Raw genomic sequence first — 21,546 nt, 5'->3', positions numbered from 1 at the left:
CCCTGGTTCGAACCCAGTGTGGCCACTGACTGGCTGAATGACCCTGGAAAAGTTTCCTCTGTACGCCTCAGGTTCATCTAGGTTCATCTATTGTAACAACAGTACTTATCTTACAGGGATATTTTAAGGATTGAATGAGATAACCATTTAAGCACTAATTATTAGTACAATGCCTGGTAAACAGCAGGTGTTTAATAAATACTAGCTATTATCTTTACCCTTATAACTCAGTAAAATGCAAGATGGTTCTCTATTAAATAAAATACTAGCCACAATGTACTCATGCAATTAACATATCTGAATATATAAAACCAACTGGTCCATGGAAGTTTAGACCTACATTTGAGTCAATTAGGGCAATAAAATTTAATTCAGTTCATCAGACATTTACTGTGCTATTATGTACAATGCAGTGTGACAGGTGGTGTAGGGGATCAAGAAGATCAACCAAATAGTCTATGGAATATTTCAAATGTGCTTGTCTATCAGTGTGTTTGCTTTATGAATTGTTTTTATTGGGAACAAATGTGAACAAGCTACCTACCTAGCTGCGTGTCAACTTAAGACACTTTGTGACACCAGCTCCTAGTCAGTGGCGTGACCACCAGCAGCTGCAGGAGGCACCTCTGGCCCAGAAGGCCACCCACTCTTTTCCACTTGCAAGAGCCCATTCGTGTGACAGACACGTGCAGGGTGCTCACCTGTCTCGGTGTCCCAGAGCTTCAGGTACCTGTCATAAGCTGCACTGAGGAACTGCGTCCCTGCCGTGCTAAAGCAGATGTCCCTGACAGCTTTGCTGTGGCCTAGGGGCAGAGACAACAGAAATGCAAATGAGGGCAGGCGTCTTCCCACAAAGCCTCGCCACCCTGAGAAAAATCACTGAGCAGTGGGTTTCAAGCTGCGCAGCGAGTTGGAGGGACTACAGCCCCACCCCAACTTACTGGCTCAGAATCTGCACAACGTGTGGGCCTGGGAATGCAGGTGCGTTCCCCCACTGCCCTGTCAAAAAGTTCCTCCCGTGATTCTGATGCATGACATTTATGTAGGAACCCAGAATAGAGATCCAGCATCAAAAACGAAGCTTTGTCATGGCAACTCTTCGCAGTCACACACACGGCTGGCGGCCACCCCGCCAAGGGCCCGAGGAGAACAACGGGCCGGGTGTTGCCGGTGAGCTAGAAGCAACTGGTGACATGTGGGGAAACCGAAGCGGCCCTCACCTAAGGCTCGGAGGTGACAGCTCCTGTTCAATAACTGCACGTTCTTGTGATCACATCGCCAAATTTCATGGAAGTGGATTAAGAATCACAGAGACTAAGTCTTTTCGAAACAAACATTAACTTCTATTTTAAGGTATCATTTTGACAATACATCAATTTTAAGCGCTTTACTTGGAAATCAGTCCTACCAGACCAAACAATTCCTCAGAAAGTCATGGAGACAAGACGTGGCTACATGGAAGCAGAGATTTTCCTATTTCCTGCCACCCCACCATGACCGAGCCCGGAGAGCCCCAGGGTACCAGCTGCACTCAGCAGCCCTGACGCCCACCCCAGAGCCCGAGTCAGGCAGCAGGGGCCACGGCAGGTGTCCCAGGCAGAGCCACCCCTTCCGAGGCAGGACATGCCCCGTTTGCCATGGAAAAGCTACCTGCCAGTGCAGGGGCGAAGGGCAGGGACCCCGTGCCATCTGCAGGAGACGGTCTGCTCCCCTGCACGCTGCTGAGAGCCAGGGCAGCAAGGCCCTAAAGTTGTAACAAAGCACAGAACACACTCCCACTTCAATCTATAAACAGAGCCACCACTAGTCACACAAATAGTGTTTCAATGTGGTATAGTTAAATCTGGAGAAGTGACGAGCCTTCACATGAAACCTGGCAAACACAAGAAACTATTCTCTACCAAAAGGTCAGCCTTCCAAAAAGCCAATCACCTTTTGGCCTTCTTTCCTCGGAGGGGTTCACGCCATCTCATCCTTTCCAGGCTTCAGTTGCCGACCCCCAACCTCTCCTCGAGGCCCACCGTCTGGACATTTTCATCTCACCAGCCTCAGCGGCTCCGACTCCACGAGTCTGACCTCGCCATCCCGTTACGTTCCCTCTGACTGGCCCCACCGCCCATCCAGCCGGAGGGAAATCACCCTACATTCCCACCTCGCTCTTATCACTCACATCCAGTCACCACGTCCCGCTGATCTTAACCCTGTTCCTTTCCTCTCTGTTTCTGCAGCTTGAGTTCAGGCTCTCGGTATCTTTAGTGCAGAGCAATGAAACAACCCTGTACTTCATTCCTGCCGTGCTCGGTCCACGACAGCATCCTCCATGGTGCCGCCGTGACCTCTGCAAGCTTCGATCTGACATGCTGCTTTCCTGCCCTCCCGAGGCCCCAGGCAGCTTCAGCTCCATCCTGGCACGGCGAGAACGGCCTTGACAACAGAACAAGGGCCTCTGCACTGGCCTGCGCCTGTGTCCCTCTGCTGCCACCTCCCTGCACCTCCCCGCCTGGCGGTTCTCAAGTGCACGTGGCCCCCAGGGCAGCGTGTCTCCATCGGCCCTGCCTCTGCTTCCGGTGCTCCCCTCCTGGCCCGCTCTTGGTCTGCACGGGAGACTCCATCCCTCCAGACCCAGCTGCTGACTATGAAGACGTTCCTTCATATCAGTGTAGTAAGATTACTGTCAATGATGTTTTAGTTTAAAAAGTCTTTTCAAACAGATTTATAGCCAGAGAGAAAAGAAGTATTACCAATAAATGTTCGCAGACAGCGCCTGTCTCCATAAACCTCCCACAGCTGGGGAAAAAACAACACATAGAAATTGTAAGTTTAATACAAGACAAGACTGACAAAATGACAACTTTTGATTCACCAAAGCAGTCATATACCAGCTCCGTGTGTAGGCGTGTCAGGGAATCCGGCCGAAGGCACCACGTATCACGACACACACTGCTTGGTGCTGGTCTCTGTGTGCTACTATTTGGACCGAACACACACACACACACACACACACACACACAACTTTGAAATCTGATACTAATATCAAGAGAACTTACACAAGTGATTTTCATATTCTCTTGTTCTTTTCTCTACTTGACATATTTTCTACTATGAAAAGCTACTTATGTAATATTATGAACTACTTTAAAAATAATTAAATGTTATTAAAACTGCCATGTTTATAACATTTTGGTACTGGAAGGTTTTTTTGAACTTCCTGAAGTAGTAAGCATTATAGAAGCCATATGAAAATGATGAGCTAGACTAAAATATCAACAGGCTATTAATTCTCAACACGTTAGTGAATTAATACAATAGCTTCAAAGCTCCCTATATTCTTGCCTGCGGCAAATACAGTCGTTGCCGTGATGCCGGTGCTCTAAATCAGAAGCATTTCCTGGCCACCCAGGGCCAACAGGGTGGGGTCTCAGGCCCGCAGCGTACCGGGAAGACCCCCAGGACCTGGTCCTTCGCCTGGACTGTGTAGGCATACTGTGCCTCTCAGATTCTAGAGTCCAACAACCATAGACTTCAATTCTCAGCATATATGATGCCGCTTCATTCTGTTCACTCTTCTCAGACACACTCTCCTCCCTCGGAGCCCCCACCGCCTCCTTCCTATGGAGGTTTGCTTTCTCCTGGAAAGCACGCACCTGTGCCTCTATGCGACCACTCCCGTCACAGTGACACGACCACCCTAGGGCCGGGGCAGCACCTTCATTATTTTTTATTCTCAACTCCTTGTACATAATAGGACCTAATAAATGTTTATAGGAATGAACTAAATTGAGTTCTACAGTTTCATAATTGGTCAAAGAATCTCAATTAGCACCGACTGGATACAGTGAAGGTCAAAGGAAACAGTTTTAACACCAAACCGTTGGCTGTCATTTAAGCAGAGACGGATGCCTAAACGGTCTCATCAGAGAAGCTGCCCTTACAGACTGTCACACCCATGAATTATTCAGAGAGAACAGTCTTAATGACCCAACTTTTCGAGCCCCAAGAACGCTGCAGGGTTGATGCTCATGGGCCACCCTGACAGTCCCGGCACGGAGGACCCACGGAAGGTGAGAGCTCTTCTTTCAGGTGTTTAAAGGCTTTCCCCAGATTCAAGTGGACATGCAATGGCACCTGAGTTCTTTCTACTCATGCTCCACAGCCGGATGTCATCTAAGAGGGGAGCTTCCCAAGACTATGAAGTAGGGGAAGAGGCTGGGAGCATTTCTGCCACGTGGTGCCTACTAACAGTTACAGGAAAAGGATGAATTACGTTATCTACTCTCTAAAAATGAGGTTTGCATCACAGGTCCACCCTACTTCCTAAGGGTCCGAGGAACACACAAACTCCATCACGTGTCCAAAACCTCTATAAAAACACACTATTGCAAGTAAATATTTAAGTGTCTAAAGCCAACGTGATTGATTACGTTCTCATCAGTTCTCTAAGCTTACAAAGGGCCAGGCCGACGGGATCACAGGACCGTGTCTGAACCAGCGTGTTTGGGAGCAGCTCATAAACTGGACACTCCTGAGGCCTAAGAAAACGAAGAGCCTCTAATTGCCTCATGAGGCCAAACTGCCTTAGTGCCATGCAGGCAGACCGGGCAGAGCCTTTGGCTCTGCAGCCCTCCTGCTCTGGGGCAGAGAGATGGCTCACCTTGATCTTACAGTCCATGGAGCAGGAGAGCAGCAGATGGCCAGAGAGAGGAAACAGTCTGACGGCGCTGACGCCCTGTAAGAAGGTGCCAGTCAACAGTCAGAAGCAGTCTATGAAATCAGCTAGAATGAAAGTCAGCTAACTAGGAAAGGACAGTTTTTTAGCAACCTAATTCACTGTTTTTCTTCATTCCAAAATCATGCCCCAGAAGAACCTTCACTAGCATTCCAAGAGCAGCCTACAGACTCTAAGCTTGTGACAGTCTGTCTCTGAACCTCAGCACTGACCTCCTCGCCCAAGGGAAGCCTGGGTCCCGGCTGCTAGCACCCCGCCCCGGCTACTCCCTTGGCTCTTCACTAAGAGCCGCGAATCTTCAGTTGGAATCATGCGGATGACAAAGGACATCAGCATCAAAAGTATTCAATATCTTGCCTTTGCAAAGGTTTAAGTATCACCACCACTGTAAGCCAGGGACCATCTAATCTTCTCTGGGAGCCCCAAGAGCTCAGGCAAAATTACTGAGGCTCTGGGACCCATGAGAAGTCAACTGTGGCAGGAACCACCTTACGGGGCGAGGAAGCAAATCATGAATGCCTCATCAGGGCTGATCCAGGAGACCTTCGTGGCTGGTCAGCCCGCAACTGCGTGTGGGCAGAGCCAAAGCCCACCCCAGCTCAGCACCAGCCTGCCCCCTCCTCTAACCTGTCCTCCCTGCACCTCTCCCAGACCTGCCCAGTGCCCCGCTCTAGAAGCTCGATCTTTATGTTGGCTTCACTACCACACAACGCGCAGGAACAGCCCATCTACTACCTTTGTGTGTCCGGACCACACGTGGATCTGCTTTTTGGGAAGGTAGCACTTCTCGGGTGGCACAGACGAGCGCAGGTTCACACCAACGTCCTGAGGAATGTGGAGATAGGACCTGCCTTGATAGTCATACATTTCTTTAACTGAAACAAGGAAGCAAAGGGAAGCAGTGAACGACTCATGCTATGGTCGTGAAATTCTATCCTTAAAAGGTTGACAGATGTTTTATTCATAGAGACATCATTCCACATTAAGGGTTAGACAATAACACTGACGGTGTTCAGAGCAAGACTGTGCTCGAATTTCGTGCCTGAAGTCATTGCTATTATTTACAATTAGAGGTAGTATTTTGGAATTCCCAAATACCCAGGCGACATCAGACCCTTTAATAAGATCTGTACTTCTTTTGCTTAGCTACACATTTCAGTGATACATAAGAGACTTCATGTGGTGGAATCACAGCGAGGGAAGAAAAAATTATACATGGGCTTAGTGAGTCATTGTCAAAGATCAGAAGCAAAATAGGGCAAGGGGAGAGTTAAACCAGAAATGTCAACTATCCTTCTCCCTCTTTCCTCTTCTATGCACTTCTGGGCTCCTTCTTTTTTCCACTTTCAAGGCTAATTTTACAATGAAGTCACTTGTGGGAAGTTAATGACACAGTGCATATACAGCATTTAGCAGCAAGCCTGGCACAAAGTACGTGACAAATGTTGGCTGTTACCCTTGGCATGGCTGCAAGTACCACGGTACCCAGGAGACTGGAGAGCCAACCTAAATACTTGATATGTGATATAACATCAAAACAAGCAATACTACCAAGACTGAATTATTTGATAATCACTAAATAATTTCCCAGTTATAAATATTAATGAACCATATACATTCAAGAATATTTATAACTCATTTTGGAATGTATTTCCTAAATAAGCATTTCCTTTCACATATCAAAATTATGATAATCTTAATCTCCAATCTATTCATGTAAAAAACAAAGTTTAAAGTATAAATTAGTAACAGTTATGAACCGTGAGGCTATCTGGAGAATTTTTGGCTTGGGTTAAAAACAAAAGGTTAAAATGACTAGGGCCATATTAATATACCATAAAGAGTCTGTTTTGCAGAAAGAACAGATTGTGGACCATTCTGGTTTCTTCTTTATCTACCTTTTTTTTATTCATTGGCATTTCAAAAAATTATCTGGGGCTATGTTTAATCCTGCTGTTTTCTCTCCTTTATTAGAACAGAGAAGAATTTGCTCTCCTTTCTTTGGGATGCAAACTGCCCAATATAATTATTCCTAATAAATGAATTATAACAACCGATTAATAAAGGCAGTTGATACTGTATGAATAGAAGAGAACACAGTAAATATCTGAAAGCTTATCAGAAAAGTAAAGAAGCATAAAAAATACATCACCATGTAAGATTGTCTTCTCGTCCCCAGGTCTCTCGTCTTCCTGTTTGCCTTTCTTCTGCCTCTTGGCTGTGATTTCATCCAATTCTTTTTGTTCTTCCTAAGGAAGTCAAGGAGTGAACACTAGAATGGGTGCTCCAGAACGCTATCATGCCCAAAGTTGGTTATAAATTCTTTAGAACGAGTTCTATTTTTTGGTGAAGCAATAACTGCAAGTATGTGGCCCTGGATAACAACCTCAGCTATTCGACAGAGTACAAAATGGCACATAAACATACGCATACTAATTAATACTTTTAAAGGTATTTTATACAAAACCCATCCTTCTGGAAACCTAGAAATAAATCTAACATATTATGCTAATTATGCACATAAAAAGATTAGGCAATTAGAAAACCTAATACCAGAAAGGAAACTGAATTTTAGTATAAATGTTCAGTAAACGGCTTTTACATAGTCATAAGGACAGAAGTGATGACTACAGATTTGTGACATTACTTTTATGGGAGAAGCACCGCAGGGAAGGTGGGTAGTGGTAAATCTTTATGATGACACAGAGGTCAGCAGATGACGTCTAAAGTGTAAGTAAAGTGCAGCACATGCATATAAGCTGAGACACAGCCAGCAAGCCAGCATGCCAGCCCCATGACGACAGGAGTGTCTCGACCCTGCCCCCTGCTGTACCCCTCAGGCCGGGAAGAGTGAGTGGCGGACCAGATGGCAGCAAGGGGCAGGGCAGGACTCTACAGGTTTCTTTATAAACTTCATGGTATTATTTTTTACAAAACAATACAGATATATTACCTTGTTAAAATCTTTAAATAAATGAATAAATAAAATACACCATCAATCCTAAAATCATAGAAAGGCTGATTTTATAGTTACTATCTGAATATCTGGTATCAGAAGGACAGCTCTATGGTAACTTAACAGCATTATCAAGGTGATTTTTATTAAAAATTGTTCAATATTGCATTTTAATAGAAAAGTATGAAAGAAAATAAATAAGAAAAAATATAAATAAAAACATCCCAAAGAAAAACAAAGAAATCTTTCTGTATTTTCTCAATCAACCAAGGGAGAGAAATTTTCTTAGTCATTTGGTTCTCCTAGAAAATCTCAAGATCAGTCACACAGCTTCCTTTCATGGTAACGGGGCTGCCCCCAACCGGCCGTGGAGTCACCAAAGCTTACTTCTGAAGGTCTGGCTGCATCTTTTTCATCCACGTATTTTGCCCATGGTCCCAAGAAGCCGTCAATATTAGAAGCATCATTTTCTTTGAACTTTTTCCTCTTTTCTGTTTTCTTCTGACCAGTTTCGAACACAGTTAAACCTATATTAAATATTTAAAAATTTCACAAATATGGATATTAAAAAAAAATAGCAGCATATATAAAATTTTACTTCATGTGGTTAAAAAACAGTGATTGTTCAAGTGACCAGAGATTCACAAAAAACACAGAATAAAATCTAAGTGAATCTGTCAGATACACCAAGTCACACTACACAAAAGCAGGGCCTCAACCTTCTGCTCACAGTAGCTTTCTATCACTGTAAATTTGGCAAATTTATTTAAAGAAAAGACCTAGCTATGTAATCCTAAAGTAGTATACAATCCTTTTAATGAATCATACACTTACATCACTGGATTTTACCACTTTCTGAAAGAAACCCAGCAATATAATATTGCTAAATAATGATAAAGCTACCTTTGAAAGCAAGAATAAACTAAAATTTATCATTTAAAAACTAAATTAAATTACATTAAGTAATTGATATCTTTGATTCACTTGTCATGAAACAATAGAAATTAAACAAGGTTTCACAAGAATCTGGTATTTTTCCAAGTGATCTCAATCCATAAATCTTAAAGAGTACAGGCTGTCTGAGATTTGATTAGTTAGTAGAAGGTGCCTCACAATGTGTGGGTGTTAAAAGAAGGGCTTATGGGAGTCTGTAACAATGTGATACGGCTTGTAGAGGTGTGACTTACAGGAAAGTGCTTATCTGTATTAATTCAACTCAGTTTCCTCTGGACTGTGTTACAACAAAAGCTGGCTAAAATTCTATTTGAATAATAATCTAGCTCATATGCCAAAGGCAACTTGATAATATAGGGTCCACAGCTACTATGTAGAAATGGGGGGTCCTTGTACAACCAGCATACTTTTTTTTTTTTTAGTTTTATCTGTTACTTGTTTTTTATTTCTTAAGTAGTAACTACATGTTCCTTGAAGAAATATATGAAAATACATAGGGCAAAAAAATTACTTGAAGGAAACCACAGTATTTATGAATCCAGATCTATGTTGTGTATATCACTCCAACACATACACACAAATTTTACACACACACATATGCATAGTTTTAACTTTTTTTATACTAGGCTACATATATATTCATACTATGCATATTTCTGGGAAAGCTGCTGTCTACTAATAGGATTTAATGGGTACCACGTCATTATGGTAAAAGTATTTACATCAATAATGTCTGCAGAAAATTTCATCAAGCCCATCTTATATTGTTGGGCAGATAAACTTTTTAAACTACTTAATATTATTTTTTTTAAATGTCCTGGCTTGAATATCCTAACACATACATCTTTGTGCATCTGTCCAACTCCTGCCTTAGGGTGGACTCCTAGATGTGGGTGGCTCTGCAGGACCCAGAACATGTACATTTTCAGAGCAACCAGCATATTCCTTCTCTAATGAGCATTTTATGGGTAAGTTTCCCATGGGCTCATGAGCTTTGTGACAAGTTAGTACTTAAGAGTATGATGCTTTGTCTTATAAGCACAAACATCTTTTAACACATATCAAACTCAGCCTTCAAGGCAACCCTTCAATGACAAATCTCCACAGACATGCACAATGAAATTCTTTTTGCTCTATAAAAGTGTAGCTTGACATTAGTACTAAGAAATAAACTGCTAAAATTAGCTATACATTAATTATAACCTGAGGGATCTCTACAAGGTTGGCATCGTGCCAAGTACTCATAACAACTCAACATAAGAAGTGTCATGATTTTCCCCACAAGGTTGTCACCTAGTTAGGTGGCAAAAGCAAATTCTAAACCATAATAGTTCTAAACTATACTGCTTTGAACTTTTTCCCTTTATTGTCTCAACTAAAAAAAAAAAAAAAAAAAAAATCAAGCTAAAAAAATACTAGTTTTTTCCTACTGTCTAAAGTCAGTCTGTAATACAATTATAGGCATATTTATTTGATATTAAGTATTTCAAATAAATTACCTTGATTTTTTTCAGCTTCCTCTACAGAACCAATATATTTAGTAGACACCTGATGATTATCTAACGAAGGGTCTAATGCATAACCTGGAAGGTAAAAAGTACATATTAGTGACTCTATTTCTGCCACTTAGATTTTATAATATAAATATACTCATTTCATATTTTCCTTCCCAGATGTTGAAAGTGTGTCTTTAACTTAGGACCAATCCTTCTTTCCTGAGTTATGTTTCTATTTAGAACAATTAACCCAACTGCCAAGCTGGACCATGAAGGATTTCAGCAGAATTAGACGTGTCTTACAGGATGAATCTAGTGTGTTGACATTACATATAAGAGACTCTGTGGCCAAGGTATCAAATTTTAGTCTTAAATTTTCTAAGAGCTTAAAAATGTACGTACATTACACACCTGGAAGTTCAAAACCTTTTCTTTTTGGTAAAAGATAATACATGGCAATATCAAATTATAATTTATCAATTATGTAAACAAATAATAAGAAAGAGTAAATTGTATTAAAATCTAGCTATTATTATTTTGAAAGTGCCTTTCTCAGTAAAGACAGTCTTCCCTCCTGATTTTAAAATAACTTATTTCTACTTCATATGCCACTATCTCCTTGGTACAAGAACTTACTGATACCTACTAGCACATACATACACTCCTTCAACCAGTGACAGTGGATGCAGCTACACAGAACGAGGGCTCAGTGGCCTATGGGGGGGCTCAAGGAAAGAAAGTCTGTATTAACTTAAATCAGTTCTTCCTCAAGTGGGAGTGCCAGCCTGGTAAATGTTAGGTAAAGTCGGTTTTAATAATACTCCAGGATATTCACAAAAGATAGCTAGTTCATTAATCGGTCTATGGCCTATGACCCACATGAGCAATCACAATATACAAATGGATATAGTTAACATTTTAATTTTCCAGCTAAAAATTAACGGGAACTTCTTTTGGGGAACAGAATAAGACTTATCACAAAACACACTTTTCAAACAAGCTAAAGATGTAGACGCACAGCTCATCCTCATGATATGCTACAAGAAACCACCTCCTGGCTATTAGCTCCCTTGCATATAGGTGTTTCCAGTATTAAATCACGTTACTTGTCACAAGGGAGCTTGATCACCAAAAGGCAGCTTTGGACTAGGGTCTCTGAGATCACAGGTTCGAATCCCATGAGTTACTTTTATCTTTCACCTCTGAGGTACAGAATAGTTTTCTGTAAAGGATCTTTTGAGAGTTTTTATAAGGCTCAAACAAAACTGAAACCAACATACCCTAAGTTAAGGATCCCCATCTTAACCCTGAAAATGTATGCAGAATGTAACTCCATCTGGAAGGTGACTTACAGCTATATAAATGGTGTTGCATTGTGTGAGCGGAGCAATGGAGTGGGGTGTGGAGAGGGAAGGGAGAGAGACCCCGGTTCTTCCTGTGGGACCCGGGTCAGCACCACACCCAGTCCGGCCTGCCAGCCAGCCTTGCTTCTGAGGAGAGGAGCTAGTGCCGTCTTCCTTCCCGCATCCTCGGTGGGGAAATCTCTCCTGTCACTGTCACCATTACCACTGCTGGCCCCACCCCGGGTAGCTAGGGGGTAACAGCACTTTTTCCCTTTACAAAGTTAAAGAAGTTAACATTGAGCTATATGCCCTACTGGAAGTCAGACAATGACAGAACAAGATACACCTCAGAATTTCAGTCCATTTAGTTTTCTACTATCCTACATCTCAGGTAAGTCAATACATACACATTGTAGTTCTGCAATTATCTCATCTAGCTTTCTGAAGCTTATTTCCCATTTCATCTTTTTAATGGAGTTAATGTCTACTTTATTTCTTTTTAGTCTTATTTGTCATGGCTCTGTATCAACTTTCTAATTAGGTTCTTAAGATTAACACTAATATCCCAGTAGGAAAATGAGATGAGACTATAAGCAATTTGCAAAAGAATGGCCACAAACATGGAAAAACTTTCAGCCCCACTAGTAGTCCAAAATAATAAAATTAAAATAAAGAGGTACAGTATTTTATCAAAAAAACAGAGGGAAACCAATCATATGGATCCAGGACTTTCATATGTGGTGGTGGCAGTGTAAGCTGAGAGAGCTCTTTTGGAAGCAATGTGACAACATGTGACAAAAGTTCTAAAAATATTTATATTCTTAGACCTACTTCTAGAAATTCACCTTAAGAAAGTAATGAAAAACAACAACAACCCATGAAGTTTTATGCCCAAAGAGACTCACTACCACTTTGCAAAAAGCATTTTACTGCAGTTTAACATATATATATATGCCCACATTTTAAACAGTGAGAACCGGAACCAATTTGAAATCTAAAAGGAATGTTAACATAATAATGACATCTTCAGGAGAGTATTTTAAAAAATCATTTAAAAGTGGTTGATAAAGAGTTTCTAATACTGAAGTTAAAACCTCATTAATAACAACTATAGCGAAACTAAAGTGTTTGTTTTAAATTCTATTTTAAACTTCGACAAACTGGAATAGAGAAAATTCTGGGCAAAATAACAAGAGGAAGAAAGCTCACTGAGAAGCGCAAATCAGAGCAGCCAGGGAGCAGGCCGGGGAAGAGAACAGGACAGAAGCGTTCACCAGGCCACCGAGATGAGTGGACAAGCATGGTGACCGCGGGCGGGACGCTCGACCACAGAGTCGTAAACGGGACGATGAAGTGAAGGCGATCCTCACGGCAAGGGCTCCACACGCGGGCGCCGTGATCGACTAAAGCTGTCACACGACAGGAATTTTCCAAAAATGATATACTTAGATTATAACGTAGCTACAACTATTTAAAAATGGGAAGAAAAGTAGGATCAGTGTCTGTTCTATATCCCAGCAGTTACAGAGTGATAAATATGAGAGTTTGTGTAAAACCGAGTCCATGGCCTTCTCTTTCCGACGCGCAGAAGGCGCTAGCGGAGGGGTGAGGAAGGCTTGCTGCCCCGGGTGCTTTGGAAAGGAGACGGGCTAACGGGTCACGCAGCCTTGCGTCCGTGTGCGCGAGACAAGTGGACAGGAGTCACTACCCGAAGTTAGACAAGAACTTTCTTGTTAGCGAGAGTTAACAAAAGCTATTTGCTTAGTACTTGGGGGTAAAGAAAAAAAAGAGACTGCTGGACGCGAGGATGGTTAACTCGTTTATTAATTTAAGTATAAATAAATTGTTCTCAGTTCTAAGATTATCTATCACAAAGGAGACAGACCAGAATTTTCCTGGTTTTGCAACTGGCTACTGAATTCCAGGCTGCCTGACACAGGATAGTGCCATATTCCTTTTTTATGTCTTCAACCTCTGTCCTAGCCTACCACCTCCTAATAGGGGAGGGAAAAACATCAGCTGTTTAAAAAAAAGCCTGATTTACAAACCCAATTCTAAAACCAATGAATAGTTTTAAACACTTACTCTTGCTATAATTTAAGAGGGAAAGTAGTTATCAGTGTTAACTTGATTGGATTTTTTTTGTTGTGTTTTATATTAAAGGAGACTTAAGCTATCTCTTATTGCTTAAGACCTTTCTAAAGTCTAAGAACACAAGCAAAGTCTTTAAAAGTCTTTTACTATCGGCTATAATGTAATAAATTCAGGCTGAGTGGAGCGGACCTTTTATGAGCTGCATATATGCTTCATATCTAACTTTGACAGGCTGTGATTATTCTGAAAAAGAAAAATAGAAATGATTGGTGCAACTCAAAAAGAAGAAAAAGGAAGAACAAGGAAACACACCGCTCATTTTGAAGGAATCCAGGTTGCTAAATTTAAAAAGCAAGAAGGTAAAATAGATTTTCACACACACAAAGATCACTTCTAATAAGGTCAAATTTGAAACTGTAAGTTTTATCACCTTACCGTATGTGGCAAAAGTTCTTCTTTGCTGTTCAAACATAAAATCATTGATATGAGCTGGTTCAGCATATCCAGAAAGCATATTTCTAGGGGCAGCCATCTGCTGCGTCCTGAAGGGATTTTCTGGTCCAAACTGCAATGTTATCAGAAGAAAAAAAGAAAAACTCAAATTCTGAGCGTAGAAAGCTAATAACTAGATCTTTGTACAATGTATTTTCAGCTCTAAGTCATCAGCCCGAGGACCCTCTTTGGGAACACGCTCCTCTCACATGGTCAGTGCATCTGGGCAATGGCTGATGAGCCGTCTGTCAGCGCCCCACGGGCAGCAGGAGAACCAGCTCACCCAAGCACAGGTGCAGATACTCGGACCTAATTAATCAGAGTGAGCAACTCAGTGCCTCGGTCACACCAGCCACACCTCAAGAGCCCCACAGTCCCATGTGGCTGCTGGCCACCCAACCTCCACCAGTGCTGGGAGCTCTGCTCGGCACCTGCTGTCGGTGACTGGGGGTTATTAGAGTTTCATCTAAACCTTGACATGGGGATTTCTGGTTACTTTATATCCAAAACGGCACATAATTTTTTCAAAAAAATACATGCTTCTCCTTCACTGGACAGTGAGTTCCGTAAGGTGGACTTAGAATCCCAACAGTTATATAGTGCCTGGCCCGTACTAATCAGGAACTCACCAGGGTTTTAAAAGAAAGAATAAAATGAACCTCTCACTTTGAAATAGTGGAATTAGGATATTTCTATCTGAACTCTGGAAGTTCTACTGTCATGATGAAATAATTGACATCAGAACATCTTGGGTCACTACCGTCAGAAACCACCTTTTCTATGACACACTTCCAGACCATAAACATAAATACTGACCTTCTCTTCTTAAACAGAATGCTGCCTTCTCTAGATAGCACCATTATACTATGCAAGAAAATCTGAATTTAAATGCTAGATTTGCCTTATGATTTTTTCTGCTTTAGAAGAAAATAAACCACTACACTATTCCTTCATACGGATAGCTTTCATTTCTGTTTGAAATGATTCAATTTTAAAATGTCTGATTTAGATACAAAACTTCCATTATTTATTCTAAGTTATAATAAAGGACATAGTGCAAGACTCTGCAGCCCATGTTAATTCTTCCTCTTGAAGTGTGGTTGGTGTGGCTGGAAACATAGGGGAGAAAAAAATTCTAGAGTACTGACTGCTGGCAGTTACGGCTGACTTCATTCAGCCACGAAGTTTATTATAAACATAATGGATACCCATAAAATTAAGGATAGTAATTTAAAAGTCTCCTAGATGCTCTAGTTGCTCTGGTCCGTCAGCTGTCATTCACAAAGCAGCATCTGGTATTTCTGGGGGGGCAGGAAATCTAAAAGGATTAAAAAAACCCATGTCTTTATTGTTATCCTATTACATACAATAAACTAACAATCATTAGGTTTACACTTTCCAATTTAAAAAAGGAAACTACCTTTTCCACAGTCTTATTTTATTAAGATTTTTACAAAAAGAACAATTCTTCTTAAAGGTCATATATATCAAATCAGCTTCATCTTTTAAAGAAAAACTTTCAGAATTAAAGAATTGGTTTCTATATGAATATCGATCTGTATATTACAGCTCAGAGTGTTCTCTTATATGTGGTGCTATACTTAACACAGTCTAAAGATTAAAAGTGCTTATGTTCTATAGGTATTTAGGCTGAGACAACAAAACCTTCTAAATGATGTAGAAAGCTGTGTAGTGGAAGATCCCTCTACTTCTGGCCCACCTCAACTGCCTGCTTACTGGCAGTTACTAAAGCTGCCCTCAAAGACTTTAATGCCAACAAGAAAGGCAGAGAATATTAGTCAGCAGAACTCGGCTCTTCCCAGTTACTCAAAAAATTATCTCCTAGTTGTTCCTGGTCTGTGAATATTCATCTCTTTTAATTCTGGGTTAACCATTAAAAAACAAAACAAAGCATATAAAAAACACTGAAAACTGATTTCCAAATACTTCTTTTAAACTTTTTGTCATTAAGAATAAATTTGTATTCAAGTGAACTTAGAAAATACATATTCAAGTTAATTAGGTATCAACATTTAATAGTTTTTAGCTAAGACAACACCCAAGCACACCATAGTCAGTTGTAATCTCTCATATAAACAAACATGTTTACATATTAATTAAGATCACTACTACCCCCAAAATGTTTCCAAGGCAGGTAGGTATCTTTACATCTTTCACCTCAGTTAAGTAACTTATTTATGAAGTTGGAAGAAAAGCATTTTTAATTTGTTAAGACACTGGATGATAAATCTAAGTGATCTGCATATTATAAGGCAGTAGTTCTCAGAAGTCTTCAGTAGGCAGAGGACGTGAGAGTCGATGTCTTACAGTATATTGTAACATCACAGGAATTAAAATTTGTACATACAAACTGACAATATGAAATCATAACCATAAGTTCATGTAAGAAAACAAACAAGTTACTGAACTAATAATTACACTTTGATTGCTGGTACGTTTTTCATTAGTATTTATTGTAGTTATCAGAATTTAAACATTTACAGACAAAGGTTAAGGTGAAAAGAGTCTATTGATTCTCTTAATTATTTTCTGCAAAGTTGGAAAAGATCACCACAATTCACTTTATTGTCACACCTCAGTCTTACCGGACACAAGCACAGTTTAAACAGTAAACTAGTATTTCCACAGTTCTGGTTCTGTGACCTGGGGCCTCAGTTTCCTCGTCTATAAAAGAGCTGAGCTATATAATTTCTAAGGTTCACTCATTCTAACATTAATATTTATAGTAGCCCTTACTGCCAGATTTTTAACAGTACCTGGAATTTTTTCCCTCAACTTTTATATGTTTTCTGTTCCTAAAAGTACTATTATTTTAAGTACTTCCTGAGGCTTCCTGAGGCTTATAGATTTAATATGAATCTAGAGAAGCTAACAAATACACTTTTCTCTAACTAGACCCAAAAAAGATTGAGTGAAATGAAGAAAACAGACTGAAGAATAGCCATTAGGTCTTCAGGTTCCATCTGTAATTCAAGGAAGCTTATCTGGACAATGAGGTAGACGGTTAGGAGAGGAGCTTGGTCGGGAGGGAGGAACAGCGTTTGATAAAACGAAATAGCCCAGTGGGCTAACTTACTGAACCAGCAAAGCCAAAGGCCTAAGGGTGCACCCTGTGAACTGCACCATAGTCTTCCAGTTGGTCTTCTGGCCACAGGGCAGCTGCTAGAGTGGTACAGACTTGAAGCCCCAAATGATGTCACCTGCTGGCAGTGTCACCTGACTGGATTCCCCGCTTTGACAAGGGGTGCGAGGACTTACTTCACAGGGCTGCAGTGAGCGCTAAAGGAGATTTAGGAGACGCTGGAGTGCGTGGACACAGGAACCCCTCAGCATGGCACCAGGCACACAGCAGTAAAAGTGGCTTCAGTTCATCATGCCTATTCCTGTTCCTGTCCTCCCTGTAAGCCCTTCCTCACCCCTCCTGAAAACTCAGCTTTGACTATGCCACTGCCCCACTACAGGACCTGACAAACCTGTCATCAGGGAAATCAAAACCAAACGCTTCGCTTTGGCCCCCACAGCCTGCACAGTGGTACCAAACCGCCACTGGAGTCTCACCTCTGTGTCCCTACTGGCAACGGCCAGGGCATCCTGCTCTTTGGGTCTTCTACGATTTCCCTCAAGCTGTTCTTTTCCACCTGGAATCTTTCCTCATAAAAGCTTTCCTAGTCTCAATGCCGATAATATATATATGTACCAATAAAGGTTACCATTTAATAGTATCCAAAATAAAAAAAATAGACCTCAGCACTGACACAGGAACATCGTAGACCTCACCACTTCAAACCTTCTCATTTTCTGAATTCAGCAGACCTATTTTACTGGGGTACTTTTACATTTTAAAATCATGAAGCATACATGTAATATACAACCTCTCTTCAATGTGTCAGCTGAAACAGTGTCAAGGGATATGAGATGGCTTGTAGTTCGACAGGCTAGAAGGATTTAACAAATGATGGAATAAACTTTAAGATGTGTCACGGTCCTAGAGCATGAGAATGAGGTTTCTGCTCACTCACTGCACACCCAAGAACAGCTAGAGCTGTCTACATACACGGTACGCCGCTCTACGCATCTCAACTGGCATTTTTTAAGTGACTACAGAAACCTAAGCAGACAAGTTATATGAAAGAGCTGTATGACTCTGCTTTATCGAAAAAAGGACAATGACTATCTGCTAAAATATGAAAAATATTAAAAAGCACCTCTTTCTCCACCAAGATGCATCTTTAAAGTGCTTTTTGAAGATCCTGTTTCTGAAGCCGCCTTTTTTTGTTTTATAATGACCATTTTCTGGCATCTCTATTTTGTCAATCAAACATTTTTTCCCCCCTTTAAAGGCAAAATATCTAGAAATTTAATCTTTTCTACACAGACTCTCCTAAATGGGTAATTTTCACTGTTTCTGGTTATTTTTTCTTCATCTCCTTTTAATGCCTCCATCACCCTTTGTCATCACGAGAAGAAGGAATCCATGACACATGCTCCTCAGAGTGGGCGACGAACCCTGCCTACATCAGAGCGGCTGCCACGTCAGTATGCACCTCTTTTTGGAGTTTAGCACGGGAACATTTGAAACTAGATGTTTCATAATATACTGTGCACTGATGATGCTAATAAACCAAATCTTTTTCCCTTATAGTTAATTTGTAATAGTCCCGTATCAATGCCACGAGGATGATGTTAACTAAGTTCAAATCTAAGAATCAGATATTTTATGATTTCCTTTTTCAAGACACAGTTCCATGCTACCAGATAGTTTTATTTTGGCAAATAATCATTAGTGGATTTCTTAAAGTATTCTCACAAAAGCATACATATGATTTAAACTTTTGGAGAATAGAAGGATGTATTTTCTTTTTTTTGATATATAATTGACACATAACAGGATATATATATTTTAAAGTTAAATAGTATAAATATTTTTGTGAGAAAACTTTCAAAAACTCATCGTTTATTTGTCTCTGCATAGTTTAAATACTTTGGCAAAAAGCAGAATCTGAAATATAACGTTTTCTCACCTCAGGAGCAAACATTGTCTCATAGGTGGGATTATACTGGACCTCCTTGACTGCAGGATCCAGGTGGACTCCGGTCTCCAAGTCTTCCTAAAAGAAAACCAAATGAACATTAGAGAGCTGACAAGTAACTATTTTGGAGGCTATATTAAGGTCCGGTGAGCCTTTTTAATACCAATTTTATGATTATTACACTACTGCCACGTGATAAATAATTCTAATAATCGAAGTCTAATAAAAGTCATGTACATAGCTATAGAGGTTAGAATGCATAACAAAAATTTCTTCCTTTCAAAATATCAACTTAATCCTGTCTGAACAACTTAAATATTTCTAAGTTAACACTACTCAAAGCTGGGTACCAGTGCTGTCCCTACTTTACAGATGAGGGAACTCAGGCGCAGAGCAGGCGTCCCAGGCAGGGTCTGAGTTCTGGCAGTCTTGAGTCCAGAACCCGTGGAAACCGTTCCCCGGTGCTCACCCGAGAGTCATCAGAAGCACACCCTGAGGCTGGGGGCAGGGGCGGGCATGAGGGCACAACGGGGACTGAGGGCAGAGGCCCAGGAAACACCAACACTGAAAGGGAGGGCAGAGGAACGGCGGGTGGACGGCAATCGGAAGCCAAAGGGAAAGTCACACGGAGGAACCATGGGAGCCAGACGTTCAAGTCAAGGGCAAAACCTGGCGCCTGGAAGGCCTGGGAGAGTAAGTGTCCCCCAGAAGCTGGGGCTGGGCTGCACTGGGCTGAGAAAATGAGTAAAGCGTTAAGAGGTCTAAAGAGCTGAGCTGGAAAAAGAATGAAGATTCAGGAGGTGGCCAGAGGGGTGGAAGTTCGGGGAGTTTGTTCTGTTAAAACGGTAGGAGGATTCTAAGTATTCTTTCATTCCAGATGTCCATTAGTTAAGAGTAAAATTCATAAGCAAGTCACTAAAAACCTGTAAACGACTTCAGTTATGTAACACTAGACTCGGGAGCATCTTAAATGCGAGGGCATTTTTGCACACTCACCACATTTGAGCTCCTGATCACCCCCATCGGGCTCTAATGGGCCTGGACTGCCGACTGCGGGCTGCTCTCCCCGCCTCTGGACACACCCACCAAGCTCTTGGCCATCTCGAGGCTTCTGTCTCCTTCACCTGGACACGCCTGCCGTACCTCGCGTACCACAAAGCTGCTTTTTCAGAGAGGCCTTCCCCGGCCGAGTCATACTCCAACCTTACTCCCCATCACATAACTTTTCTGTCCTCCAAGGCACTCAATCCGATCGGTACCCACTTCACCTGCGCACATTCTATTGCCTGCCTGTTGCACCAGAATGTATGCTCCCTGCAGGCAGATGTCTGGCTTTTGGCCTCCGTGTCTTCAGCCCTTGGAACAGTTCCTGGCATATAACGTGTTCAATAAATATTTGCCAAATGAACTGTATAACCCAATTCCTCCCTCCGTCCCCTTCCTCGGCTTGGATCACGTAGTTTCTTAAATCCAAGCCCCCTTCTCGCTACACTGGCGTAGCGTCATCACAAGCGCTATCACAAGTCGGGGCACTTGCATCAGAACCCGGCCCGGTGCTACCAGGTCTGCAGCACGTCACTTCACCTTCGCAACGGTCCTCCCAGGTACACGAGCCTTTTGGGGCGGCCTCCGCGCACAGGTACGGCGGCGGCGGGGGCACGTTCACAGCGTGGCCGGGGCCGCAGCCTCGTCCCGCCTCCGCACAAGCCCAAGCCGGCGCCGCTCGCCCGGGGGCTCCCGAGTCGGCCCTGCGGTCTGCGCCGCCGCCCGCTCCGGGCCGCTCCCGAACAGCGGCGCAGGTGTCCCCGCTTCCCACCTGCCCCCGCTGGCCGGCGGCGCGGGCGGAGCCGGGCAGCGCCGTCGGACCTTCGGGGCCGCCGCTGCTCGGCGCCGGCGAAGGAGGCACCCGCCCGCCCCGCCTCGGCTGCGCGCTTACCTTGACCGCCACCTCCGGGGCCGCGTCCACCGCCACCGCCAGAGCGGGCTTGGCCGACGGCGACTGGGACAGGTGCATGAGGGCGTCGGCGGCCGGCAGCGAGCACCGTCCGCCCTCACTGTCCGAGTCCGACTCGGACCCTGAGCCCGAACCGTAGGAAGCAGCCAGCGACGCGATCGCGGCCGACATGACGGCAACAGCCCTCCGCGGCGACCAGGCCCGGGCGGAAGGAGCGACTCCCAGGTCCTGACAGATCACCAGGAGATATATGATTTTCTTCCTTTCTAAGAAACAACTAAATGCCTTGTGACATTTTAAAACACTCAGTTAATTCGAATTAGAATACGTACAACAGAGCTAAGAATTTGGGAATATTTACTAGGGACACAGAATCATAATAGCTTACAATTTTCAGGACCTTTATGGCGCAATTCGAGACTACGAGTTCCGAAAGTACCTTAAGCTTCGAGGCCACACTCCCGGCGTGCAACGCGGCGG

General features: G+C 42.5%; 1 protein-coding gene across 2 annotated transcripts in view; it reads right to left on the bottom strand.

Annotated features, from left to right (window-relative positions):
* Positions 1-21,294, bottom strand: part of CDC40 (cell division cycle 40) — a 29,717-nt gene extending 8,423 nt beyond the window's left edge. The window contains exons 1-10 of one of the 2 annotated variants that reach the window (XM_036902962.2): positions 21,049-21,294; positions 19,104-19,190; positions 14,005-14,134; positions 10,136-10,219; positions 8,070-8,209; positions 6,879-6,975; positions 5,462-5,601; positions 4,652-4,726; positions 2,742-2,787; positions 702-803 (exon numbers count right to left, since the gene is read on the bottom strand). In XM_036902962.2, the coding sequence (XP_036758857.1) occupies positions 702-803; positions 2,742-2,787; positions 4,652-4,726; positions 5,462-5,601; positions 6,879-6,975; positions 8,070-8,209; positions 10,136-10,219; positions 14,005-14,134; positions 19,104-19,190; positions 21,049-21,237 (1,090 nt within the window). In that variant the 5' untranslated portion in view covers positions 21,238-21,294. The remainder of the gene's footprint in view (positions 1-701; positions 804-2,741; positions 2,788-4,651; positions 4,727-5,461; positions 5,602-6,878; positions 6,976-8,069; positions 8,210-10,135; positions 10,220-14,004; positions 14,135-19,103; positions 19,191-21,048) is intronic. The other variant, XM_036902961.2, reaches the window with a different exon arrangement.
* Between the last annotated feature and the right edge of the window lie 252 nt (positions 21,295-21,546).

The sequence above is a fragment of the Manis pentadactyla genome, chromosome 12 (genome assembly GCF_030020395.1).
Source record: "Manis pentadactyla isolate mManPen7 chromosome 12, mManPen7.hap1, whole genome shotgun sequence".
Classification (NCBI taxonomy): domain Eukaryota; kingdom Metazoa; phylum Chordata; class Mammalia; order Pholidota; family Manidae; genus Manis; species Manis pentadactyla.
Note: the sequence above shows the minus strand (reverse complement) of the source record. Positions and strands in the feature narration are given on the sequence as shown.